The 27,011-nt window shown below is 44.7% G+C and overlaps 1 protein-coding gene across 4 annotated transcripts in view; it reads right to left on the reverse strand.

The window, feature by feature from the left end:
- CSK (C-terminal Src kinase) overlaps positions 1-27,011 on the reverse strand; it is a 103,719-nt gene that overhangs the window by 22,100 nt on the left and 54,608 nt on the right. For all 4 annotated transcript variants that reach the window (XM_072982272.2, XM_072982273.2, XM_072982271.2 and 1 more), the window contains exons 2-5: positions 8,019-8,096; positions 5,685-5,798; positions 2,706-2,818; positions 2,132-2,351 (exon numbers count right to left, since the gene is read on the reverse strand). In XM_072982272.2, coding sequence (XP_072838373.2) covers positions 2,132-2,351; positions 2,706-2,818; positions 5,685-5,798; positions 8,019-8,033 — 462 coding nt within the window. In that variant the 5' untranslated portion in view covers positions 8,034-8,096. The remainder of the gene's footprint in view (positions 1-2,131; positions 2,352-2,705; positions 2,819-5,684; positions 5,799-8,018; positions 8,097-27,011) is intronic.

The following is a 27,011-nucleotide window of genomic DNA, read 5'->3' on the forward strand; positions in this document are numbered from 1 at the left end:
CATCTCCTGAAAATAAGCCCTAACACTTTTTTGGAGTACAAATTAATATAAGACCCTATCAGGCGGAGGTGTGGAGGTGGCTGAGGAGTTGAACAACTTTTTTGCTCGATTCGAGATCGATCAGACTGAAACTGTTCGTTTGCCATCATTTACTCAGCAGAGTCCCCCCTTCATTGTGAATGAGCAGGATGTGAGACAGACTATGAAAGTGGTTAACTCCAGAAAAGCAGCTGGACCCGACTTAATTCCTGGTCGGGTGGTAAAAGACTGTGCTGATCAGCTAGCCGGGATATGGACTGTAATTTTTAATAGATCCCTGACACTATGCGCAGTTCCTGTCTGTCTCAAGGCTTCCGTCATTGTTCCACTGCCTAAAAAGTTGCCTACAAACAGTCCGAATGACTACAGGCCGGTGGCACTAACTTCAATCTTAATGAAGTGCTTTGAGCAGTTAGTTCGGAAATATATTATCTCCTGCCTTCCTCATCCCTTTGATGGGCTTCAGTTTGCTTATAAAGAAAATAGATCAACCGAGGATGCGATCAATACTGTGCTTTATATGGCTTTATCCCACTTGGAAACACAAGGGAATTATGTAAGAATGCTGTTCGCGGACTTTAGCTCTGCTTTTAACACCATTATACCCCACAGATTAATAGACAAACTTAAAGATCTTGATTTTCCAGATTCTATCTGTCTGTGGATTTTGGATTTTTTAACAAATCGTCCACAAAGGGTTAAACTGAATGACTACATCTCTACTGACAAGATACTCAGCACTGGCACTCCACAAGGCTGTGTCCTTAGTCCACTACTGTTCTCCATTTATTCATCGGATTGCACCAATAACCATCCCAGTAATAGGATTATCAAATTTGCAGACGATACTACACTAGTAGGACTTATCTCTGGGGATGATGAGTCTGCGTATCGGGACGAGGTATTACAGCTATCCCGCTGGTGCAAAAAAAACAATCTTTTATTTAACATCCAAAAAACCAAGGAATTCATAGTGGACTATAGGAAAAAAAGAGCAGACATTCAGCCACTGTATATAGATGGAGTTTGTGTGGAACAGGTGGTTGAATGTAAGTTTCTTGGGACTATCATAACAAATGACCTGACTTGGAGTGCAAACACCGCTGCGTTAATCAGGAAGGCACAACAACGGTTGTATTTTCTAAGGATTCTTAGAAAGCAACAATTGACTGAGAGTTTGTTAATCACCTTCTATCGGAGTTCGATTGAGAGCATATTATCCTACTGTCTCTGTGTATGGTTCACGAGCTGCACAGTGGCAGAGAAAAAGGCAATTCAAAGGGTGATTAAGACGGCCCAAAACATCATTGGCTGTTCACTCCCCTCTTTGGAAGAATTGTATAAGAACAGATGTAAGAGAAAGATATCTAACATACTGAAAGACTCCTCTCATCCGGGATATCAGCTCTTTAAACTATTACCATCAGGAAGGAGATTCAGGGTATTGAAAGCAAGGACAAGCAGATTCAAGAACAGTTTTTACCCAAGTGCAGTATTGAGTTTAAATGTGGGGCCATAGGTTTTTGGTGGATTTTAATTGCTGAGAGAAAACGGGGTATCTATATTTGGATGGTGAAAGTTGTGTATATTTTAACTTTTTTTTGTAGTGTTTTCCAGTTTTACCTTGGGGAAGAGCACCTCATTTCGTTGCACCCACTTGTGAGCGCAATGACAAATAAATTTCTTATGTCTTATGTCTTATCTTCTTTTCAGGGAAACACAATAGCATGGTCTCTGGCACCCTCTAGTGACCAAGTTTGGTAATATCATCTTTAAAAAAAATTTCCTAGGATTTTTCTTTTAATATTTTTAGAGTATTTTTGTTTTTGTTTTTAAGACCATGAATAAGTGAATCAGGATTCTGAACCTGCTGATAAGGGGGCTCTACTATATGTGTTTTATGAGATCTCTTAACCATCACTCCCCCCTTGAGGAATGGCAGGATACAAACTGAATTATTACCACTGCTGTTTCTGCTACTAACAACAATAACCATGTTAGCGTCAATGACAATGTTGTTGTTGATGGGGGGGAAAAGATAATTCCCAATCCCAGCTACTTGAAAGGGAGACTGGAGTTCGCTTTTCCTCACCTCCACCAGCTGCATGAGATTCTCAAAGTACACCTCTTCATCAATGCTCAGCTTGCTAGAGTTGTAGATGATCCGGTAATGCTCCACCTTCCCGTCGCAGCTGACGCAGAGGGTGTAGTCGCCCGGGTAGTTGGTGCTCTCCCGCACCAGGAAGAGGCCCGTCTCTGGTGGGTACAGCAGCCGTTCGGCCTGCTCGCGGGTGATCTTCCCATGAAACCAGCTGAGAGAGAGTGAAAGCGAGAGAGAGAGAGAGAGAGAGAGAGAGAGAGAGAGAGGTTGCTAATGCCAATCAGGTTTCTGGCACTTCCAACATGTCCAGAAGGCTGACATTCAATTGGGTCCCCGCATCCAGCATGTGACACCTGGGGATTAATCCCAAAAAGCCACGTTAGGGAAGTGGCTTACTATGCTTGTTTAGAACTCAGGAGACTCAAGTTCAAATCCCCCGCTGGCCATGAAACTCAGCTGGTGATATTCTGGGCCAGTCAAACAGCTTCTCCCTGCTTCTCCTCTCACCATCCAGACAGGTCAGGGTGGGGCCAAGCAGCTTCCCATTTTCGGGGGTCATACTCACGGCATCAGGCTGAGCTTGATCCCAGCTTTCACCCCTTCTCGCTTCTGTACGTAGTTGGCGGGAATGATGCCTTCGCGACCCACTTTGTTTTTTGCTTTGTACCAGTTGGGATCCTGGCAAGGGGAAGCCGAAGTTAGCATGGGCCGACTGCGTCACCGAAAGAGGGGTGTGTGTGTGTGTGTCTGTTCTCCCCATACCAGTCACTCGCTCCTTGCTTGGTTGCCTGCCTTCTCCCCAAGATTAGGGGCAGGGCTTCGGGCTAAGTAAAACTTCCCTGCAACTTAAGCCTAGCATGTCTGGAAGAAAAATGCCGGACCAGAGGGAGGTCTACTTCCAGGTAGACTTCTTTCTCCTCCTCCTCCTATTACAAAAATGAAAGGAGAACCTGCACTTTGGTGAAGTGGTAAACCTCTTGAATGACTCCAATGTTGGAGCACCCACCACCTGGTTCCATTGTTGTACTGCTCGGACAGTTAAGGAATTTCCCCCGATATTCAGCCCAATTCTGGATTCCTGTAGCGTGAGCCCGTTATTAGGTATCCTGCACTCTGGGATGATTTGAGAAAAGATCCTGCCCCTCCTTTGTATGACAGCCTTTCAAGTCTTTGAAAAGTGCTATCAGATCGCCCCTCAGTCTTTTCTTTTCTCCAGGCTAAACGCGCCCAGTTCTTTCAATCTTTCCTCACAGGGCTTGGTCTCCAGTCCCCAGATCATCCTTGTTGACTTCCTCTGAACTTGTTCCAATTTGTCAGCATCCCCCTTGAAATGCATTGTCCAGAACTGGACACAGTACTCAAGATGAGGCCTAACTAGTGCTGAATAGAAGGGAACTAGAACGTCAATGCCCATACACTCTTTCTCTGTTTCAACCACCCCATTTCCTCCCACCCTTCCTTCCTCCCTCCCTCCCTTCCTTTCCTCCCTCCCTTCTTCCCACCCTCCGGATGGATGGCTCTTACTCAATGGCCAAACCCACTGCTTGCAACGTTTTTTTTCAATTAGCCTTCCAGACACAACGAAGCCTTCCGGCTGCAAGTTGACCAGCCCTGCTTAAGTACTCCTGGAATGCATATGCAGATCAGGCCCTAATACATCACAAGACTGAAGAGCCACTTGGGGCAGACCAAGGAAGCGCTTATCCGACTTTTCGATATGATGATGCTTCCTGCCTAGCAAAAGGCAGAAGAGCAGAGCTTGTCACATACCAATAAAATAATCATCGTAGACGGGCAGAGCTTGAAGGGATTTTATGAACCATCAAGTCCAGCCCCTCTCAAGGAGGCACCATGGGGGCCTCAAACTCCCAACTTCCGGCTCCGTAGCCAGAGACCGAAACCACTGAGCGAACAGCAGGTGCTATTTTCCCCTCCCTTTTGGACACAAGCTCCCAGAATCCCTCAGCCCACAAGGAGGGATTCTGGGAGTTGTAGTGCAAAATTGGGGGGGGGGGGCGGCGGAGCTAGCATCTTTCCAGATGTTGTCAGACTGCAGCTTTTATCAGCCATAGTTCACTTAGCCAAGGGCAAAGGATCATGGGAACTGTGGTCCAACATCATCTCCAAGGCTACATGCTCCCCACCTGTTTCGCAGGTACTTTCTGGCTCCCATGTATTGTGGTCAAGTTGCCTCTGACCTGTGATGACCCCATGAATGAGCCATTTCCATAATGTCCTATCCTCAACTGCCCTGCTGACAAATTCAAGCTTGTGGCTTCCTTTAGGGAGTAAGCCCATCTTGTGTTCTTCCTCTTTTCCTGCTGCCTCCCACTTTTCATGGCATGAGTGTCTTTCCCAGGGAATCCTGACTTCTCATGATGTGCCTAAACTAGGACAGTCTCCGTTTCATCCCTGTTGCCTCCAGAGCTAGTTCAGTCTTCTTTTGATTTAGGACCCACCGGTTCATCTTTCTGGCAGTCCAGGGTATCTGCAAAGTTCTCCTTCAGCACCACATTTCAAATGAATATTTTTTGCCCCATTAGCTTTCTTTCCTTTCCAGTTTCAACGCCCATGCATGGCGCTCAGAAATACAAGTGTGGATAATCTTGGTCTTGGTCATCCCTCCATACACTTGATGATCTTTCCTTGTTCTTTCATCGCTGCCCTTCTGAGTCTCCATCTTTTTCAGATTCCTTGGCTGCCGTCTCCCTTTGGACTGATGGACGAGCCAAAGTATACAAAATCTCTGACTATGTCAATTTCTTCATTGTCAGTGTTAATGTTGTGTAGTTCTTCTGCTATTGTGGGGTGAGAACTATACAGCTATCTCGGTTTTTCACCTTTAGTACCAGGCACGATGAACAAACTATGAGCGGAAATCTGCAAGTCTTCTCTCAGGGACTTGACCGAGTGGCTTACTTTCAAAAGAACTTTAAATAACGTTCATCTTTAATTAACACATATTGCTTTCCCCTATCCTGTTTCAGGCCATGAGGGAGAGAAGACCGGTCTCACAAACCACACTGGCAAGCTCCGAAATCTTCCCGACAGTGAGGCATTCTTTCCCAGAGTGTACGCAAACTTCAAGAGACAGGGAGGTGTAGTGGGTGGAAGGTTAGACTAGGAGTCAGGGGACCCAGGTTCGAATCCCCACAGAGCCGTGTAAACTCGCAGGGAGGTGGCAACGGAAAACCACTCCTCACAAAGTCACTATAAGTCAGAGGCAACGTGACAGCCCATAATAACAACACCACAGTCTCTAGAAGGGCTTCTGGTTGACTTTCCCTGATCTCATCCTTCCCAGAACCAGGCTCTTAAGAGCAAAGATCTCTGCTCCATCCTTTGCCTCTGATTTTACCATGGTTATATGGATATAATCTAAGGATCTCACTAAGGAACTAGTCCTCAAGATTTCCTAGAAAATAAACACTCTCTCTCTATCTCTCTCTCTCCCCTACTCCCTACCCACCCCCTCTCTCTCACTCCCACACACACACACCCCACAGGCACCAACATCTCCCTCTCCCTGACTCCAGGGGCTTACCTTGGTGACAGAGATGATGGTGAGAACGTCTCCTTTGCTGAACGGGAGATCCTGATCGGCCGTGCCGTGAAAATTGTACTTGGCAATACATTCCGTACCTGATGGCCAGACGGCCTGTGGGAGAGAACAGAGGCAGAGGCCGACTGAGAAAGGTCTTGCTACAGAACTAGAGAGCCGTGCAGGGACCCATAATGCACAAAAGCCTTGCTCTTCTGGAGGAGCTATGGGGCATTCCTTCCCGACACCAAAGTTTGGGCCTCTTGCTCTCTAATGCTTGGGAAGTAATTACTGCTGGTGGTCAGATCTGAAGGATTTGCAGCTCAGCGAGTCCTCTTTCTCCACCCCTGTGAAAAACAACTAGGACATCTGAGTTGCTTCTCAAAGAGAGGATGAAAGCCTCAGACACTGAAGCCTAAAGGCCAAACAATCTGAGATGCCAGCTTTGACATTAGAAAGGGATAAAACCTTTTCATTCCCTCCAGAAGGGAATTCCTTCAAAGCTGCCACATCTGAGCAATCGCACCCCTTGGGGAAATGAGTTGTGATTTCACAAAAGAAAAGCAAATCAATCCCTCGGCTAAGGAGCAGCAGAAAGATTAAAGTGAGCAGCCTGAAATCTGGCAGGCTTCCTCTGCTCTTTAGAGTCTGCCACTGCTCCCAATTTAATTTATATCAGTGCAAAAACAAAACAAAGCAAAAGGAATAGTCCTTTTAATTTTCCAATGAACCAACTTTGCAAGTTTACCAATCAGTCCAAGTCTGGGTCAACAAACCTAAAAGCCTTATGGAAGGTCATGGCAGGGCATGAGGGCAGGTTGCCCACTTTTCCTCTGGTTGCAAGATGCTCAAGAAACTACACACAAGCTGCACCTGAACCCCTATGTCTGCAAAGCTGCTGACGCCGGCAGAAATTCAGGATGTTGTGCAGAACCTTCAATCAGACGGGCCCCATCTACCCGAACAGCTCGTAAACGAAAGAGGCCCTCTCGTCCCCTATTTCCTGTGGCATGTGTGCCAGCGGCTGGGCGTGCCCCGGATCTGCACCTGTGACAAATGCACTCAACGGATGGATCTCGGAGTGGCGCCAACAAACCTCTCCAGGCTTCTGTACGTAGTTGGCACTGGGAGTCATTCAAGAGATGTACCACTTCACCAAAGTGGAAGTTCTCAATTATGAGAAGTTACTATTTGGGGAGCGAGAGTCCAATGCCTGATAAGAAAACCAGACAGACTTGTGGTACCTGAGAACACAAAATCGTGACCCTATTCGCCCCCGTGAAAGTAGGGTTTTGTAGTACAGGCCGCAGTCTGTGATCTGACTGAAACACGCATTCCTACAGTCCACTATCAGCTCTGGTTATAGCTTGGATCCTAAATATCGTTAGTTTGGGTCCAAGCTATCTCAAGGACGGCATCTCCCTTCATAAGCCTGCTTGGGCATCAAGGTCATTAGAGAGGACCTTTCTCTCGGTCCCAAGACCATCACAGGTGAGTTTGGTGGGGATACAGGAGAGGGCCTTCTCTGTGGCTGCTGCCAGACTCTGGAACTCCCTCCCACTGGCTGTCCTTCTACAAACAGACCTTTCTCTTCAGGAAGGCTTTCCCTTAGTGACTAGCTGCCTGAGTGGGATTTTTAAATGGAGTGTTGTGCCTTGTTGCTTTGAATGTGTTTGTGGTGTTGATCTTGTTTACTGTTTTAGTGTGACATCTGTTTGCTTCTTTCGTAATATCTGTATACTTGCTGTTTCTAGCTTTTAAATATTGTTTCCTATTGATACATGCTACCTTGGATCTGTTTTTAGGAGAAAAGCAGAGTAATATATTATAAGTAGCTAAATAGGTTACTGGTAATTAATTCCTGTTTTGCAGTAATTCAGCTACATAACAATTGCTATGTAACAAGCAGTACGTTCATGTCTTTTGTGGTATATCCGTAACTGCTTCAGTTACTCTTTCGTTTGTTCAGAGAGGTTGCGTCGTATGTTTCATACAGAACCTGGAAAAACAATGGCCACAATCCTACTGTTAATTTATGATCACGTAAGGGAATCCACGCAAGCGTCAGCAGGGAACTGACATTCGCCAATAAGGCGTTGGTTGCGTTCCTGTCCAAAAGCTCGCACCCAGAAGCGTAACCAGCATTTCAATAATGAGCAGCCATCTGCTAAGAAGACTTACATGGCTGCCCTTACACAAGTGTAAACCAGCCACAGGATTCTGGCCACTACCATCAGAGCCCTACAGCCAGCACATAAGATTTCTGGCATAAAAACGAAGACCCATGTAAAACCGAGCCGAAGACCTCTTTTCTTTGTGTCCGCCCCTTCTTCTCACCTGCACTCCCGACATTTTCTCGGTGGGTTCTGGGGACTGGATCTCACAAGAAGGACACGTCACTTGGTACCATGAGACCTAGAAGAGAGAGAGAGAAAGGTTTCTGAGGTTACGCTGCATTTTCTGTATTCACACAAGCAATCGTGCGTGCAAGAAAGCTCTCTCACCGGTGAAAAGAGCTTCAGCAGCCTAGAGACACAGAGGCAATTTTTTCCTTAAAAAAAAGCATCTTTCAAGCTGTTTCCTCTTCAGCTTTCTGCCATACATTCTTCACTTGTGCCTGTTTAAAAAGGCACAGCATCTCTCCCTGCTGCACGTATCGGCGGGTACCAACCCAAGACTGGAATGTTGAAATTTCAGGATTAGAACTCCCAAAATCTTCAGGATGGAACATGAACTCAGAAACCCTCTGGCCATGCTAGCTGGCTTGGGGATTGTGGGCTTTGCAATCCCCCAAATAACCTTTCCAGGCCCTCGCACCAAATATAAGGAGGAACTGTATTTATAATCTGTTGGATATACAGTGGTGCCTCGCAAGACGAATTTAATTCGTTACGCGGTTAATGTTGTCTTGCGAAAAAATTGTCTTACGAAACGTGTTTTCCCATAGGAATGCATTGAAATCTAATTAATGCGTTCCTATGGGCAAAAAAGTCGGAACAAAGTCAAATTTGGTATACAAAGGGTTTATTAAGTGCTCTTTAAAGCCATACATATTGTGCAGATGATTTAAAAAATTTCAATAAAAAACTTTAACTTTTTAAACATCACAGAAAAACATTTAAAAATCAGCAAACATGAAGCAGGAACAAAAAACGGAAAACATTCACACAGCCATAGGAATGGAACTCATTAACCAGTTTAGCTCAGTGATGTTAACCAGTGAATATGTTTACACAATATGATTGTTTTTGTCTTCGAAGAGCTGTAAGTAAATGGGAACATTTTATCCTCTCTCATTACCAGAGTCTCTGAGTGAATGTATCGAAACAGTAAGTGCCTGCTGAGGTAAACTAACAAATAAGAGGTGGTCTACTGTGGGAGACTTGGAGTCAATCTTGCTGTTCCTGACTGAACCATTTTTTCCTATTGTGTAATTAGAGGAAGTTTATTTTAATTAAAGCCACACCCAATTCCTCACACACTCTGCCCACCCCCCAGCCACCACAAACTGGCATGTGGAAGAAGGAGAAGTGGGGAAACGCCAGGCGCTTCATTTCTCTCCTTCTCTTTGTTCTCCTCTGGCTGTGGGGAAGCGAGGATTGCCAATTTGTTCACTAGCCATCTGCTCCTCTGCACTTAAGGCAGCAGCTCAACCTGCAGACATTTGTAGGGGAGGTCACGCTTATAATTAACTTAAGGCTTACTCAGGACATTATATTCTTCTGCTACCTGGGGCTACCACTGCCTCTTATTTTGACCTAATAGTTCAGGGGCTGCACCAGCTCCTTGAGTGGTTTATTGGCTTCCGCCAGCAACTCATTTGACAATTAACAATTTCATTCACCCAATGATCATTTAGCCCACCCGCTCAAAGGCTAGCAGATTAACCCAATCCAAGTTTTTAACAGCCACAATGGAAATCCAACATTGCCTTTTCTTTAAAATGGGAACAAAAGCCAACCCACACAAAGCATCGCTTGCTCCTTGTTCCCAGATTCAGCTGTTATCAGAGATGCAGACACGAACCAGGACAGGATCAGTTGGCAACCTCAGAGGCGGGGAGGCAGTTTGAAAGAGAAAGGTTTGCTACGGCTGCTCTTGTTCAACCACATGGATCCATAAATCCTTCCTGTTTGAGGACAAATCACCCAGAAGCCAACCAGCAGCTGCCGATCGACCCTCTGTCCTACTCCTGATAGAGATGTCTCCCGAGATTTGGTGATTCAGACCTTCTGTGTCTTAATGCCTGCTTTAGTGTGTGTGTGTGTTCAAAATGCCTCCCCCATTTCGGTCTCCCGCTTTCATAAAAATGTTTATCAGGACTAAAGGCAGCCAATGGTGTTATAAGCATGAAAGCTTAGAAAAGCAATGGGCAGCTTTTGTGAGGACCCACTTTTCCAGGGGACCGGAAACCAAGCCCTATGAGGAAAGACTGAGAGAACTGGGCATGATTAGCCTTGAGAAAAGAAGACTGAGGGGAGACAGGGTAACACTTTTCAAATACTTGAAAGGTAGTCATTCAAGAGGAGGGGCAAGATCTGTGCTTGACCATCCCAGAGTGCAGGACACGCAACAAGGGGCTCAAGTCACAGGAAGCCAGATTTAGGCTGAATATCGGGAGGGAAAAGAGGTTAACTGTTAGCGCAGTATGACAATAGAACCAATGATCTCGGCAGGTGGCGAGCGCTCCCATGTTGGAGGCATTCAAGAGAAAACTGGATAATCCCCCGTCAGATCTGCCTTTGATTTGGATTCCTGCCTTGAGCAAGGAATTGGACTGGATAGCTTTATAGGCCCCTTCCAACTCCATGGTTCTTCCCCTTATGGCCACCCAAAACACCAGGAGAAAAGCAAAAGGTGAGCCCCCTAATGGCTAAGAGTCCATTTCTAGTCCTAAAAATGGACAGTTGGGTTTGCTAAACTCTCTAGGAGGCCCTGTGATCAAGGTTCTCACTACGCTGGGCACACGTGCACACAACTTCATTCTCCTCCACACAGCAGTCGTGTGAGGTTCCAGTTGCAACAGAACCCAGAACACAGGTGTGTGTGTGCGCGCGTGCACATGTGCAGAGTTGCACATTCAAGCGGGTACAAAGCCATTCGCGACAGAGGCAGAGCCCTGCCCGGTGGGGCTGAAAATCATAGGGCACGTTGCTTGTGATCTATTTAAAAAGTCCACTGCCATGACCGCAGACTTCCAGGACCACCCGTTCAGGGTTCTGAACAGGCCAACTAGAGGTGGGCTCGGGGTGCAGAAACAGTTTGGGGGCGTGGTGCGTTCAGCTTTATGGCCTTAGTTTGTCCACTTTAGAACAAAATTCCTTCCACACAAAATGCGGATGGTGGAACGCCTTGAAACGCCAGCCATCCAGAAGGATTATATCCACCCTAGCTGTTTTGAAATGCTGGCCCTTTTCGTGCTAGTCCTCCTCACTATGCTCACTTCAAGGGAAGTCCCAAAGTGCAGGCCGCTCTCTCTCGACCCAGAGAAACAAGTGGGTCACAGGAACGTCTCCGTTCATGACCAGCAGATAGATCTTTTGCGAAACAAAGAAAGCTTGGTAATCACTGGCTTAAAAAAATTATTTTCCAATTTGTTCAATGATCAGCATTTTGAGAATCAGCTATTTTTAACCATTTAACACCAGCCGAAGTATTTTGGAGTAACAAATAATGGTTCTCATTCACCTTGACTAATTACATTTTAAACTATTTTTTTTTAAAAAAAATCAATAATGCAACAGATCAGTTAACAAATTAGTAAGCTGATAATTTTTTTATAACAACACAAACCTATTGATTAATAATTATGTGCTGTCGATTCTGACTTACAAAGTTTTCTAGGTACAAAAGTAGTTTATCAGCCCCTCCGCTTCTGGTTGCATGCTGGGACTGTACAGCTTGCTCAAGGCCACGCTTGTTCCAGATGATGGCGGTTGGCCCCTCTCCCAAGAGGCCCAATGGGGTTTAGAACTCCTGGCCCCTGGTCAATCATTCCAACCCACTGAGCTACACCAGTGCCACTTGAACCTGTTTCCAATTAAGACATCTTAAGCTGTCCATTCAAGATCAAATCTTTATACAACACTGGTTGCTGGGAACCCTAGTGATGGTCTCACACAAGGTTTGTGTAACTTGCTGCGGTTAAGTGCTGCTAATGCTGGGGCACGCTTTGATCTTCATGCCAAGTCACCTGCCGGACTATGCAACCAAAATGCGCTCATCGATTAGCTACTACGAGTTGCGCAAACCTTCAGGAACACCAACAGGATCTGGTCATCGCATGGCAAAAGAAATAGCTCACCACAGTCTATCGCTATCAGAGAAATCCATTTCTGTCCCTAACCATCTACTGCAATAGTTCCCAACCTTGGGTCGCCAGAAGTTCTTGAACTTAAAACTCCCAGGAGCCTTCAACACTAGCTTTGCAGGCCAAGATTTCTGGGAGTTGTAGTCCAAGAATATCTGGGGACCCAAAATGGGAATCGTTGGTTTACTGTGAGCAGCACAGCTAAAAACAAAGAAGCCCGGTTAGATCAGCAGATGATGTAATTGACCACATAGATCAAAACATGCTGGTGCTTTGCGCTCTCGTACTCTGGCACCACTATGCTAGCAGTTCTCGGTCTGTGGGCACACAGGCATAATCTAGGTGGGACACAGGCTTTACCTTACAACTACTCAGAATTAGCTATCTCACGATCCCCATCTCAAGTGTGAGGTGTTCTCCCCATGGCTGATTCCGCATCTGTGATATTACCTTGGAGTTTCTCTTTGTCCTTGACTCACCAGTTTGCCCGAAACAACAAATACAGTACCTGCAAACCCATAAATCCCCTTCTTGGGGGAAAATGGGTTGTGTATCCTGAAAGAACTCACATCCTTTGACAGAGCGATTGATGGAACATCACATGCAAAAGGTGGAGACACAACCTTGTAGAGCAAGAGAAGCTCATAAATGAGTGAGTCATAGACACCCCCACGAATAAGAAGTCACAATGGCTCTTAATTTCAACTCTTTCTTCAGCCACTGCAAACTTGTGGGTCAAAAGGCTACCCACCTAGATGTCCGGAACACAACCTTTCTGCAAAACAATCCAACCCAAACCCTTTCAGAGCTTCTCTCTCACTTTTTTGTTTAAGAGCTAACAACCAGCTTTTGCACATCCTTCGAGGTACAGCTAATTTAATAGCCTCCAGAGGAGGTGATGGATGGCTAACTTCGGGGAAACAATGAGGATCCATTATGGTGTCATTGATCGTAAGGAGGAAAGCTTGCCAAGAATGACAGTTATTGAATACAGCCAGCACCGTGGAATCGGCATGTCTCCAGAGGGGCGTAAGTCTGGAAGCGCTAAGCCAGGATTTATGGAAACAGCCTTAGACATCATCTCCAAGAGGCAAGGGTCAACACACCTTAGCTGGCCTCAGTCGCCAGCCAGATGACCCCCTTTCTGTGGCCCTGTCCTTGAAGAGCCAGGGAATCTACTGTTCTTAGATTAAGCCTAAGACATAACTCCTGCTCTTCTCCCATATAGCTACAAAGAGGGATGTGAACACACCTTGGAAAAGTTTGTAGACTACCACCCTGAGTTCTAATTTTGTTTTAAAAAATCAACTTTTCCAAACCCTGGAAGGAGGTTCTTGCTTCTTTATTTTTGAGCATCTGACTTTCCAAACTTTGATAAGTTTGTCTGAAGTCTTCTTCCAAGTTCTGTTGCCCTTCTGATCCCGGTCCTCACAGACTTGATGCCCGTGGGTGATGTCCAGAAAACATCAAGAAGCTCCTTAAAATGGATCTTTTAAGGGAAAGCTTTGGTGAGGTCCTCCCTGGTTAATTTGAACAGAGGAGGAAGAAGCAGAAGGCTGTTGTATGATGGAAAACTTATTTTCTGCCACCTATCTTGTCATCTGTAATGTTAAAGTCTTTATAAATTATTTTACAATTTTTATTATCTGTATTTTTTTTTGTCCAGTGCTAGAGTAGTGATTTTGCTAGATGGGTGATATAAAAACCGAATGAACAAATGAAGAAACAAACAAATGAATGAAGAAGGAAGGAATGAAGGCAGGCATCAGAGAGTCCTGCCTGCCCTTGTGCTTCTAAAGTCAGCATGGCATTTGCAAGAGTCTTGAGATGCCTCTTTGGGCATGAATGAAAAGGAGGAAGACACTCCGATTCTGAGCTCTGATCTGTGCAAAACATCCACTCACTGATGGCAGTCCAGTAGGTGCCATTTGTTGATTAGTGATTTGATGACTGTTCTATAGTAGACATGAAGGAGCTGTGCCTCACTTATTTCCAGCTAGCGGCGGGCAGATGCGTGTTTCAGGACTACAACTCCCATAATTCCCCAAGCAGCAAAAATGATTTGCTCAGATGAGTAAGAAGAGTTCTCCACTCCACGTTGGCCACCAGCACTCACAAAAAGGATGGGGCAGCTCCTGCCCAGGTACCGTATTTTTCTGTGTATAAGACGCCTCCATGTATAAGATCCCCCACCCCCCTTTTCTAACCCAACATTTCTTTCTTTGCAAGATAGTGGAGGCGGAAAGCGATTCCTCATTTCCCCTTACATTTTCGTTGCAAAAAGCAGCTTTCCCTCTCCATTTTAGCTACTTTTATACTGAAAATGTAGGGGAAATGGAGGAATAGATTTCCCCCTCCATTTTCTTTGCAAAACGTGCAGGGGGGGGGGAAGCAGGGATCAAAGCGTTTTGATCCCTCCCCCCATCTTCTGTGTATAAAATGACTCTCAATTTTTCCTTTAATTATTTTAGGGAAAAGTGTCATTTTATACACAGAAAAATACGTAAGTGGTAATGTTCGCTTTATCTATTCGAATACAAATACTCAATCTTTTCCATTTCCCAGAAAGATTTCTTTCCTTTAGCCCAGCCTCCCTTCAGATGTTTTGACTACAAGTCTCGTCATACCTAATTATCGGTCCTTTGGGCTAGTCCTGATGGGAGTTGTAGTGCAAAAGATCCAAAGAGTGCAAAAGATCCAAAAGAGGGGAAGGCTGTTCTAGGTAGTTGCAACCTCATAATTAGGAAAGACAAATGAAGATGACGCAGAGGTGCAATCAAAATCAGATAATAAAAGCCATAACAGGAGTGCAAAATCATCAAAGGCTAAAGTGTTCTGCGGACACAGTGCTGAAGAATATCAGGTCAGAGTCAAGAATGAGTTCCTTCAAGGTTAAATATTCTCATCTTTCCTTCTGTTTTAGGCAGGAGATATTCAAAACAAAAAAACAGTTGAGTACAAAGTGTATTTGAAGGATTGAACGGTGCCTCAAAAATTTTTTTTTAAAAAAGTTTTATTTATTTATTTATTTATTTAGAAACATGATCAACAGGCCGATATGCCTCACTAGGCATATTCTTCTTCAATCTTCAGTCACGTTCCAGAGTACCCAAAAAAACCAACCCCTTTTCTGCCTCAGATAACAATCTAGTCAAAACTGGCGATATGAGAATCTTGTCTTCTCAGCTTCCGGAAATCAAACAAATAAGCTCATAGTTTTGTAAAAGCATCAGGGCCAAAAGCTTCATGCCCTCCATCAAGCTGAAAACCCAGGTGCGCAGCTCGGAGAGGTGTGCTCCTGGATTCACCTCTGAGCGTGGATGCCCAGGTTTCAATGGGGGCCAGGAGTGCCTTTGCACAGTTAAAACACAGTGCGCCAGCTGCACCCGTCCCTGGAAAAGTCTGATCTGGCCACACTGACACATGCATTAGTTAGATCCCTGCTGGATTACTGTCATGTGTTCTACAGTGGTCCCTCGCTTGACGATGTTAATTCATTCCAGCGAAATCACTGTAAAGGGAAAACATCGTCAAACGAAATAAAAAAGCCCATTGAAACGCATTAAAACCTGGTTAATGCACTCCAATGGGCTGAAAACTCACCATCCAGCGAAGATCCTCCATAAGGGCGACCATTTTCCATGCCTGTGCAGCAAGGAATCCGTCCCTAAGCACAGCGGGGGGCCACTTTCTTCAGCCGGTGGCCATTTTGAAACCCAACGATCAGCTGTTTTTGATTGTCGTAAAGCGAAAATCGGTTCCCGAAGCAGGGAACCAATCATCGCTAAGTGGAATTCCCCCATTTAGACCACCATTTAGACAATCGCAATTGCGATCACAAAAACCTCATCGTAAAGCGATTTCCTCGTTAAGTGAGGCAATCGTTAAGTGGGGCACGACTGTACATGGGGCTGCCTCTGGGAAGTGTTTGGAAACTGCAGCGGATCCAAAACATGATTAGCCAGAAATACTCTAGAAGCCGTGGAGCCATCTGGCTTGGAAAGCAACATTTCTTTGAAGTTGCTCACTGCACCTGAAATGATCGGAACTGAAGGGCTTTTAAAAAATTAATGCACCACTCCGTCTTTTTCACTGCCTGAGCATGTGCCCTTCAATAATCTAAAGCAAAGAAATCAAACACGAGGTCTTCCATTTCTATTTTTAGTTAACTCCCCCACTCCCCCACTCCTGCTTTTCCTTTTAAGTTAACTATTTCCACTTTGACATGTAAAGCACTAAGCTGCGCCATATCTGTTTTGTATCTTTGCGTATGGTATGGTACGGTATTTGATTTGATTTTAAAAGCAAGCTCAACCACTGTTGCCTCAAGCCAGCTTGTAACAGGATGGCTCTTGTTAGAAACCGTAACTAGTCAGAATGCTCAGTGGCATGACAAATGCCCCACCTATTCCCATCAATGGCTTGCGAAGAATACCTGGGCACCTATTTATGCATCCCTGTTTAAGGCATATAAACATTTCTGAACATATACCTTTAACACAGCAAGCTATATCTTCAAAAAGAGGCATTCTTTAATTCAAGACAGAGAGAAAGAGGAAATATTTCTTCTAAGGCCGTAGTTCTCATGATTCAGACTGAGTCCGTTAATCAATAATATATATTTTTAAAAAACCTGACGAAATGGTCTTTTAAAAAACACAAAATCACACCTGGCGACAGCCCTGGTTTTCTTTCCTCTCTGAGCCTCTCCTTTCCTGACCCTTCTGTCTGACTAGACCCCACCATCCCCATTTAGTGTGGACAATGGGAGTTGTAGTTCACCAACCTGGGAAGCCCCACATCAGAGATGTCTGACCAAAAGATACGAAGCGAGCTCCCAAGAACGGTCCCTTTATCATTTTGGTTTCTCTGGCAGCTTTTTCAGGGCGCCCAGTTCAGCTTACAAGGATACAGCTTATAACAGGGGTTTGGGATCATGTGGTCCTGCAGATGGGGATGGACTACACCTCCCATGATCCCTGACCACTGGCTAAGGCTCATGGGGCTTAAGGAGCAGCAATTTATGGAGGGGCACCTCTCGCCCCCATCCCCATGCTTGCTTTAGAGATCCTGCAGTTTGCCCCCCTTACTCACAAAGAAGGGGCTCAATCCCATCTTGTCCCAAGACACACTGCGCCAACGAAAGATCCTGAAGGGTCAACCGATCCGATGCTCTTGGATTCCACGGGACTCACCATTAGATTTTGCCCAACTTCTGAGAGAAAGAGTAGAATCCCACACAAACTATTTCTTTGTTCAAAGTCTGCTTACCAAAGAGTTTGGTGTAACTCAAAAGTTGACCCATTTCCAGGTTGGTGGTTGGTCTGTGCTGTCCAGCCACCCCTGACTCAGGGTGACCCCACGAGTGAGCCATCTCCACAAGGTCCCGTCCTCAACACCCTTGCTCAGCTGTTGCCGACTCAATCCATCTCATAGTCTTCCTTTTTTTCCTGCTACCTTCAACATTTCCCAGCCTTATTGTCTTTCCCGGAGACTCTTGACTTCTCACGATGTGCCCAAAGTAGGGCAGCCTCAGCGTCAACATTTTTGCCTCCAGAGATAGTTCAGGCGTGATTTGATCTAGGAACACACAACACACACAACACACAACACACAACACACACACAACACACAACACACAACACACAACACACACACACACACACACACACACACACAACACACAACACACAACACACAACACACAACACACACACACACACACACACACACACACACACACACACACGAATCCTTCTGGCTGTCCCGGGGATCTGTAAAAGCTCTCCTCCAGCTCCACATTTCAAACAAATCCATTTTTTGTCCCGAGTCTCACTGGAAGGCCTCACTTTTTACATTCCACCATTTTCACCAGAGGTGTGCAAAGTAAGATCTGCCAAGGGCACCAACGGAGTTCACCCGCTAGTTCAAATAAAGCCCTGCCTTGACCTTCGGCTACCCTGCGTTTTCTCCGGCTGAACCCAGAGGCCAGCTGGCCTCCCTCAAGACCACGCAAGGGCATGTGTACAAGCAACTCCTTTCCTCTTCCAGCCCCACCTGTCTGTTCTGGCATTCGTTGGGCTATATTTAACGTCTTGTCATTCCATTCTCCAAGGGAAACCCTCTCCACCTCAGCGCCTGCTATTAATAGGCACCGGCAGGCCAAGGCCCCCCCTCTCTCTGACAGGTGTCAAGGATCCCCGTTCAGGTGATTGACTGGGGCCAAGATCTGCAGGCTGGCATAAATGCCTCGGAAAAGGAAACACTCTTCCTTGGGGGGGGGGGTAGATCTTCATAGGACATAGCCTCGGAGAAGGCCAACAGGGGAGAAACAGGCAGGGTCCCTACAGTTCCGATATAACTGACAGCTGGGGCCCAGAGGTTTGGCTAGAATTCTGCACTATGACCGTTTTTGGCGAGCAGACTCCATCAAGTCACACCAAGATCCACAGAGGCCACAAAGAATAGCAACTCCTTCCTCCCCCGCACATGTGGTGCTATGTGACAACTCCTTTAATCAATGAAGACGTGAGAACATTTTACTGCAGCATGGAGTACTTCAGCCATGGTTTTTATCATGATACCCGCTCCATTCCACTCCTTCCTCTTGCCATGAGGCCAAGTCAACGGTGTGGCCATTGAGTAGAGCCAATTTTTATTGGGCTATGTTTTAGCCTCTCCTCCCCAATTTCTTGTACAGTGGTACCTCGCTTAACGACGACAATCCGTTCCAGGAAAATCGCCGTTTAGTGAAAACATCGTAAAACGAAATTAAAAACCCCATTGAAATGCATTGAAACCCATTCAATGCGTTCCAATGGGGTAAAAACTCACCGTCTAGCGAAGATCCTCCAGATGGCGACCATTTTTGCTGCCTGTATAGCGAGGAATCTGTCCCTAAACACAGCAGGGAGCCATTTTAAGCACCCGGAGGCCATTTTGAAACCGCCGACCAGCTGTTAAAAAACATCCTTTTGCGAAGAATCGGTTCCCGAAGCAGGGAACCGATCATCACAAAGCGAAAAAAACCTATTTAGACCATTGTTTTGCAATCGCAATTGTTATCACAAAAAGATCGTCGTACAGCGATTTTGTCATAATGTGGGGCAATCGTTAAGCAAGGCACCACTGTATTTATGAAATCTGCAGGATCTCCCCACCCCCAATGGTGTTCCTCCTTCCCTCCTCTACGCAAGTGGCCGCAGCAGGAGCTGAAGGCTCCTATGACAGTGGAGCAGTGGGTGTAGCTCTGGGTTTTGGTCCAAACTTTCCAACAGCCACCAAGGTGCTGAGCCACATCCCCAACATGTGGGTTTGAGTCCAAACTCTATGGAAACTACCCAAAGAGCCAAACCCTTTCCCCGACATGAGTTCAGCACATTGGAAAGCTCCTTTAAAGTTCAGATCACAACCCAGAGCTACCCTATTGACAGCAAAAACAGCAACCTCACTGAAGTGATACTAGTCTGGCTATACTGAGCTTGGCATTCAAATAATAAGTCTGCAATTAGTATGTACGATATAATTAATCAAGTTAAAAGTAAAAAATGAGGCTGACACACTGGAGCACATAGAAAACAACAGCAATACCAGGAACTTTTGCATCGAATACAGGACAACAGAAATGCAAAGGCCTCCTTAAAGCAGCATGAGAGGAACGCTCTTCGATTTCCCTAGAGAAGCTAATTTCCTTTTAAAAATTGTGCCATCACTAAGAAGACCATGTTCATACTAACTATCTGAATGTCGAGCAGGGCCTTCAAAGCTGAATGTAAATCGGGGCCAGTTCATACGGTGGCAGGACTTTCTTAAAGACTATTTGATCCCTGGCTATTAGACAGCTTTGCAAGAAAAAAAAAACCTCTGTCTCTTACTCAGGTACAGAGAGATCCATAGGAAAACAAAGAGGATTCTTTAAAATTCTGTGCAAAAACATAGAAACTGGATGAAGAATTCAGTACCATAATCACTTTTCCCTTTCAGAAACAAACTTCTATTCCCTTTCATTGCAGTCGGTAGGTTACATCTGAGCCCATGAACAGCCAATCTGAATTACATTTTCTCAGGTGCCTGGATTTCAGTGGTATGGAAGTTTTCTCAAGTGCAAATCATAATATTTATAATATTCTTAAAATGGCAGAGCTGGAAGGGACCCTATGGATCATCCAGTCGGGCCCCTGCCAAGGAGGCACAGGGGGGGAATTCGAACTCCCAACCTCTGGCATCGCAGCCATATACCTACATTGTTGAGCTAACCAGCAGTTCTAAGGAATGGTAGAAAAAAATGACGTAATTATGAACTATAATAAAAGATTGGGAAATCTGTGAGAAGAGAGGTTATTGGCACTTGTGATTCCTGGATTCAAGAATAGGACATTCAGCAACATGCAAAGCCCGCCTCTGAAAAGTTCTCTCCTTTTGGACTTTAACCCTAGGAAGATAAGAGTTCCTAATTGCTTTTTACACACCCCGACCCCTGTGCTCACACCCCTCTCCTTACTTGGCTGCTGTGATAAGAAACACCTTTTCCCCCACTTTCTCTCTCTCTTTCTCTTTCTGTATGATAGCTGATTCCAGAACAGCAACCCAGGGTCCGATACCCTGGAAAATTCAATTTTCCTAGGACGCCCAGCATCCAGACCTTTGCTCTAGAACAGGCCAATAGGTACAGAGGGAGGAAGGAAGAGGGAACAGTTTCCTATCCTGGAATTCCAAACCCACTGTGGAAGCCCCTTTACCTGTCTATTCTTTTGTTTCGCATTATATTGTTTCCTTTGAAATCAAGAACTCAAGTAGAACCTGGTCACTTTCCATGAGAGTTCCCCTTACTGGTATTTACTACATCATCCCTATTGGACAGAATCAAGTCCAGAATTAAACTAGCTAATTCTCTAGTTTCTTCCTCCACTTTTGTAGGAGAAAATGATCAGTCACACAAGCCACAATGATCTGTGGCCAGGGATGGGCCCCTTCCAGAAGCATGGGACTACAGGCCTCTGTGCCCATCAGCCATACGGTGTATAACCCAACCCTGTTGACCCATGTATAAAAAGACAGACCTGTTCTTCCTATCAAATCAGGTCTAGCACTGAGCAGGGGGCTGGCCCCTTCCAATTCAGTTACAGTGGTGCCCCGCATAGCGACGATAATCCGTTCCGAAAAAATTGTTGCTATCCGGATTCGTCGCTATGCGGAACAAAAACTCCCATAGGAATGCATTAAAACACGTTTAATGCATACCTATAGGGAAAAAACTCACCGCTATGCGGAAATCCTCCATGCGGCCGCCATTTTCACTGCCCGGTAAGTGAGGAAAGGGCGCGAAAACACAGCGGGTGGCCTCTTTTTTTTACCCGGCGGCCATTTTGGAACCGCCGATCAGCTGTTAGAAAAAACATTGTCAAAGTGATTTTTTGCCATTAAGAACATCGCAATGCAATCGCTTTTGCAATCACAAAATCCTTATTGCTATGCGGATTCGTCATTAGACGGGGCACTCGTTATGCGGGGCACCACTGTATTCTATGATTCTAAGAAAACTGTCCCTTCGCAATTTCTGAAAGGTGTACTTCATCCCAGTAAACTGGGCTAGACCAAGACATTTTACTATTCAAGGCAAACGGTGTGAGGGCACCCCTCCGATTCCTCTTGCAAAAGTCATATTCTTCCATCTGGTGATGGCACGGCATCCCGTACCACAAACAGTGTCCCCAGGTAGATGGAAAGCCTGCCGCCCTCTTCTCAAAAGCTCTTCTGCTGCCCCCTAGAGTCTGTGCCTGAGACAACCGCCTCACTCTGCCAAACAGTAGGGCCGGATCTGCAAGCAAAACATCTTTCTTTTTCTTCTTTTTTTACACATCAGATTTGTACCCACCCTGAACAAGATGAATCAGGAACTGTTGGCTAGGTGAAGCTATTGCTATTGCTGCGAAACAGCCAACCACTTTCTTACACAGAAAGCAAGAAATAACCCAGGATGTTACTACCACCAAGACGGAATAAAAACGGCAAGCCTGCAACAGCATGAGAGAGAGACAGGAAGCCGTAGAGCTGAGAAATAAGCATGTGCTACGGACGGATGGCAAGGGAAAGAGGAAGCCAAAACCAAATGAACTGAAGCCAGGCAGCTTATCTGGAAGACTCTGCACTTTTATGACACCACCATGTTCACATCAGTGGTTTGTGAAGCCTGGGGTCCAAACCTGACAGCTCTCTGTGATTTCGAAACCTAAGCTTTGTTGAAAGGGGGGGGGGACCAAACATCTTTCCAATCCTCAAGAGTGCAGAAATTTCTGAAGAAACAAAGGCCAATTCTTCAGAAAAGGTCAGATAAGGGGGAGCATTTCTAGTCCTTAGTAAAGAGGTTTGTGGGCCTCCTGTCATGGGTTCACCCTTCCTCCATGCTCTATAGGTTGTTGTTGTGTTTTTGTAAACCCATCTCTCCATTACTGCGCTGCCAAGACGACTCATTCCGAGTATGGACATCATGGGTTGGAAGTGACGTCGTTATGTGTAAAAAGTTCCTCAAAGTTACAATTCGGAAGTAACCAGCGGGAACCAAGCGGCTCAGAAAATGGCTCTTAAAATATTCATCCTTCTCAGCAAACTCAAAACTAAATTTACTCGTGAGCAGCCTTTGTAAAAATTGTGCTGTAGATGTGGCAAATTTTTTATTTTAATGCATTTTGTTCAACTCTAAAATCTGACACAGTGTATAGCCTATGTCCTATTACACCTAAATAAACTTGTAAACTTCTACAGTGGTGCCTCACTTGACGACGTTAATTCGTTCCAGCGAAATCGCTGTAGAGCGAAATCATCGTCAAACGAATTTTTAAAAAACCATTGAAACGCATTAAAAACCGGTTAATGTGTTCCAATGGGCGAAATACCTAATCATCCAGCGAAGATCCTCCATAGGATGGCCATTTTCCGGTGCCCGTAGAGCGAAAAATCAGTCCTAAAAACAGCGGGGGGGGGGGGCATTTTGAAACCCGATTATCAGCTGTTGGAAAATCGTCGTAAAGCGAAAAATCGGTTCCCGAAGCAGGGAACCGATCGTCACTAAGTGAAAAAACCCCATTCAAACATCGTTTTGCGATCGCAAAAACATTGTCGTGAAGCGGATTCATCGTTATACAGGGTAATCGTTAAGCGGGGCACCACTGTATGTTTCTCAGGGGAATGAGTAATATTTTCTAGTTACTTTGAAAAGCTACTTTTGAAGGGTATTTTTGGAGGCATTTCCACAGAAATCCCCCACGTTTTAGAACTATCTCCAACTGACCCCAAGGTTCTCCTCCACGGTGTGAAAAAATGGGCAAAGCCAGGAGAAATAAATACACGATGGTATTTTTTAAACACTGCAATGAGTAAGGATAGCAGATATTTTCTGAGCAGCTCCATTTTCTGAGGAGCTCCATTTTTAAATCGCAAACCCCTCTCCGCTACCTTTCCTTCTTCTGCTTTAGGCATTTTCATGCCCCACCTGTCCAATCTCAGTTCACATCACCTGTGAAAGCCTAGGAAAAAGAGAGAGTGCTATTCGGAAACAGAAAAAAAGAAGAAGTGTTTATTCATTTATAGCCCACATTCGGGTCAGCACAGAGATAACTGCTTGCTTTGGCCCCATGGCACGTGGGGCTAAAAATATCAGAGAAAGAGGAAGAAAAATAAGGTAGCATCATAGGGCTGAGGATTTCTCTCTCTCTCTCTCTCTCTCTTTCACACACACACACACACACACACACACACACACACACACACACACACACACACAAACGGGGCGGGGCAGGGTTGGCCAGCGAGTTCTGCAGAGACAACAGTCCCTCCATTCAAGTAAAGGAAGCAAGACCCATTATTAATTTATCTCCTATATTCATGCCCTGAGTGTCTTCCAATAAGCTTCTGATGGCTTATTCTCACAATGCCCCTGGGTGGTAAAGTCAGTGCGAGACGGGTTCAAGAACACCCAGGGCAAAATTTACATCAACGTCTGTAAGGAATTAGAAGGAAACTGGGACTTGTAGTTATACAAAGATGGAGTCTGCTAGTTTTATTGTGAAATTGGATTTAAACTACTGAAATGTTCTCATGGAATTGTTGTCTGAAGTGGTAATCTTGCACCTACAGTGAGTCCTCACCCAAGACTCTATCTCTTTAGGGAGAAAGGATTCCGACAACGTCTAAGATGTTCGAAAGGAATGGTCAGCTCTGATGCTGAGTCCAGCATCAAGCTTATACAAGTTACTTTTCCAAGGACATCTCCAAGAATCAGTAGCCAATTTTTAAAAAGGGGGGGATTTTTTTTTCCAACCTCTGGATTGCATAGACATTTGGTCAAACCCTGCATGGCCGTTATGTTTACCAATTTTGCAGAATTAATTTCACTTAGCTGAGCAGGAGGCTATGGGCCTTTCCTGAAGGGCTGCCTGCTCCCTGCCCGGATCCTGCCCCGCCTGGGCTTCTGAAATTTCACTGCGCTCACAAATCACCAAAACACATTCTCTGCCAAAAATGATTAGCGCACTGAGGAAAGCAGAGTCTCAAAACAATTACAGTAAACTTCTCCAGGAGCTAGTGAGGTGATGTGGAAAATATATGATTAGATAATATATAATAAAATGTACACCTATATTTAAATCATGTTGACACTTAAAATGAACTGAAAACATAATGAAAGAAGGAAACAACACTAAAGTTCGGCAATTCCAGACAACTGGAATAGAGCTAATAGTCAAATCTAAGATCTAAAACTGTAATTCTTTTCAATGTGACAATCCTCTTATGGTTATTTACAGCTTAGAAACAAGTTAACAATAAAGAGCTAATTGTAATTAATTTGTCTTTGCAATAACTAAGGCTTAAGACAATTACACTTGAGATGGTGAGGTTAGAAACAGTAATGCTAATCTTCTGGCATTTTTATAGTTACAGGATGTCATCATCATCCTGGAACTGTGCAGAACTGGAAGGGCCACTATGGATCATCTCTTGTTAAGGAGACACAGTGCAGAATCAAACTCACAACCTCTGGCTTTGCAGTCAAAGTCAGATACATTCTGCAAAATTTAAAAAAATGACTGTATTTTTTGCTCCATAAGACGCACCTTTCCATAAGACGCACCAATTTTTTAGGAGCAGAAAACAGGAAAATATAATCTGTTTTCTTCGCTCCGTAAGACGCACAGACTTTCCACCCCCCTGTTTTGTGGGGGGGAAAGTGTGTCTTATGGTGCGAAAAATACGGTACCTTTTTGGATTAAAACTCACAGAATTCCTGAAGTAACTATGAGTAATTCTCCTTCCTATATATTCTTCCAAGCTTTGATGTTTATGCATTCAGGGTTGTTGTGTTTTTTTAAAGACTGATGACTTGACTTGTTCATCTTATTTCATTGCTCTTGTTTCTCATCTTAAGATCTAACCAAGGTAAGCGAATGGGTTGTCATGTCTTAAAAACATTTACAAGCATCTTAAAAAAAAGTAATTCCCAAGCAAAGCTTTGAAATGTGACTATAAAACATTTAAAGCACCAGGTTCTGCTCCACTGATTTTTTTCCCCTAAGCAGTAATTTCAGTTCAACTGCTTTGGGCTACTGAGAGAGAGAAAAATGCTGTTCAGATATTTATAGAGCATGTGAAATTTATCACGGTGAACTTTTTTAAAAAAAATTGTGTTTACTAAATATAGAAAGTAGACAATCATGCCAAATCTGACCCCAATCAATTTAATGGTCATTAAATATAAGATGCTGGCGGTTTTTCTCTTGTTTCAGAGATTCCATTCAAAAACTTTCAGGAAACTCACACGGCTGTTGTGAGCATGTAGAAAAAGAGTGTATTAGATCCTGCTCTGCATGATCTCTTGCTTTGAACCCTGGAATCTTTCTAACAAGGCTCATGCGGTCGCACAAACACTGCGCCACCACAACAGGAAAACTGACAGGTGAGTTGTATTGCTATAGAGGTAGAGCACTGAAGGTAGGTTTCAGCTCTCAGAAAGGGGTTCTCTGTATGAGCTGTGAATTGCCTGAATCAAGAAGAATACCCAGAATGGCAATCCACACAGAAACACAGTCTCCTGAGAAAACAGACTTATTTTGACTCATTTGAAAAACTCCGGGTTGTCCTGAAATAAACGAGTTTGTCTCAGGACTTGATTGTTCTGATGCATAACTTGTATCGTGGACAAGAAGCTACTGTTATGACAAACTATGATGAGAGAGAATGGTTTCCTATAGGCAAAGGTGTCAGACAAAGGTGCCTTTTGTCTCCTCTTCCGTTCAATCTGTGTGCAGAACATATCGTACAGAAAGCCAGACTACAGCCAGATGAAGGAGGAGTGAAAATTGGTGGAAGAAATATCATTCAAGGTCTGCCAATGACACCATCTTACTGGCAAAAGGCAGCAATACAGTGGACCCCCTACTTAAGGAATTAATCCATATTGGAATGGTGGCTGCAAGTCGAAAAGTCTGTAAGTCGAATCTCCATTGACCTACAATGCACTGAAAACTGATTAATCCCATAACCAGTGGTTTTTATTCTATTTTTATTCCATTTTGGTTTTTTTCTGGTCTGTAAGTCGATTCTCTGGCTGCAAGTCGAATCTAAATTTTGCAGCCAGAGAAGTCTGTAACTCGAAAAGTCTGTAAATCGAGCCGTCTGTAAGTCGAGGGTCCACTGGAACTTGAAACAACTGGTAGTGAAAGTGACAGAAAGTGCAGTTAAATGGCAGGAAGACCAAAATCAATGACGACAAAGGAAACACACAACTGTGAAGCAACTGAAGTGGCTACAGAGTCTGTATGCCTTGGTTCAATCATCAATCCAAAGCAAGACTGCAGCCAAGAAATCAGGAGACTGGGAAGTCTAGGCAGCATCAAAACTGACCAGTCTATCCCCAGGGTTGAGTTTTAGGGTGCTGATCTTGCTTATGAAATGCCCTGAGTCCTTGATGTAGGATGAGGTTTGTAGGACCAGGATAGACTGGTCAGTTTTGATGTAGTATCCCTGTT

The sequence above is a fragment of the Pogona vitticeps genome, chromosome 12 (genome assembly GCF_051106095.1).
Source record: "Pogona vitticeps strain Pit_001003342236 chromosome 12, PviZW2.1, whole genome shotgun sequence".
Taxonomy (NCBI): domain Eukaryota; kingdom Metazoa; phylum Chordata; class Lepidosauria; order Squamata; family Agamidae; genus Pogona; species Pogona vitticeps.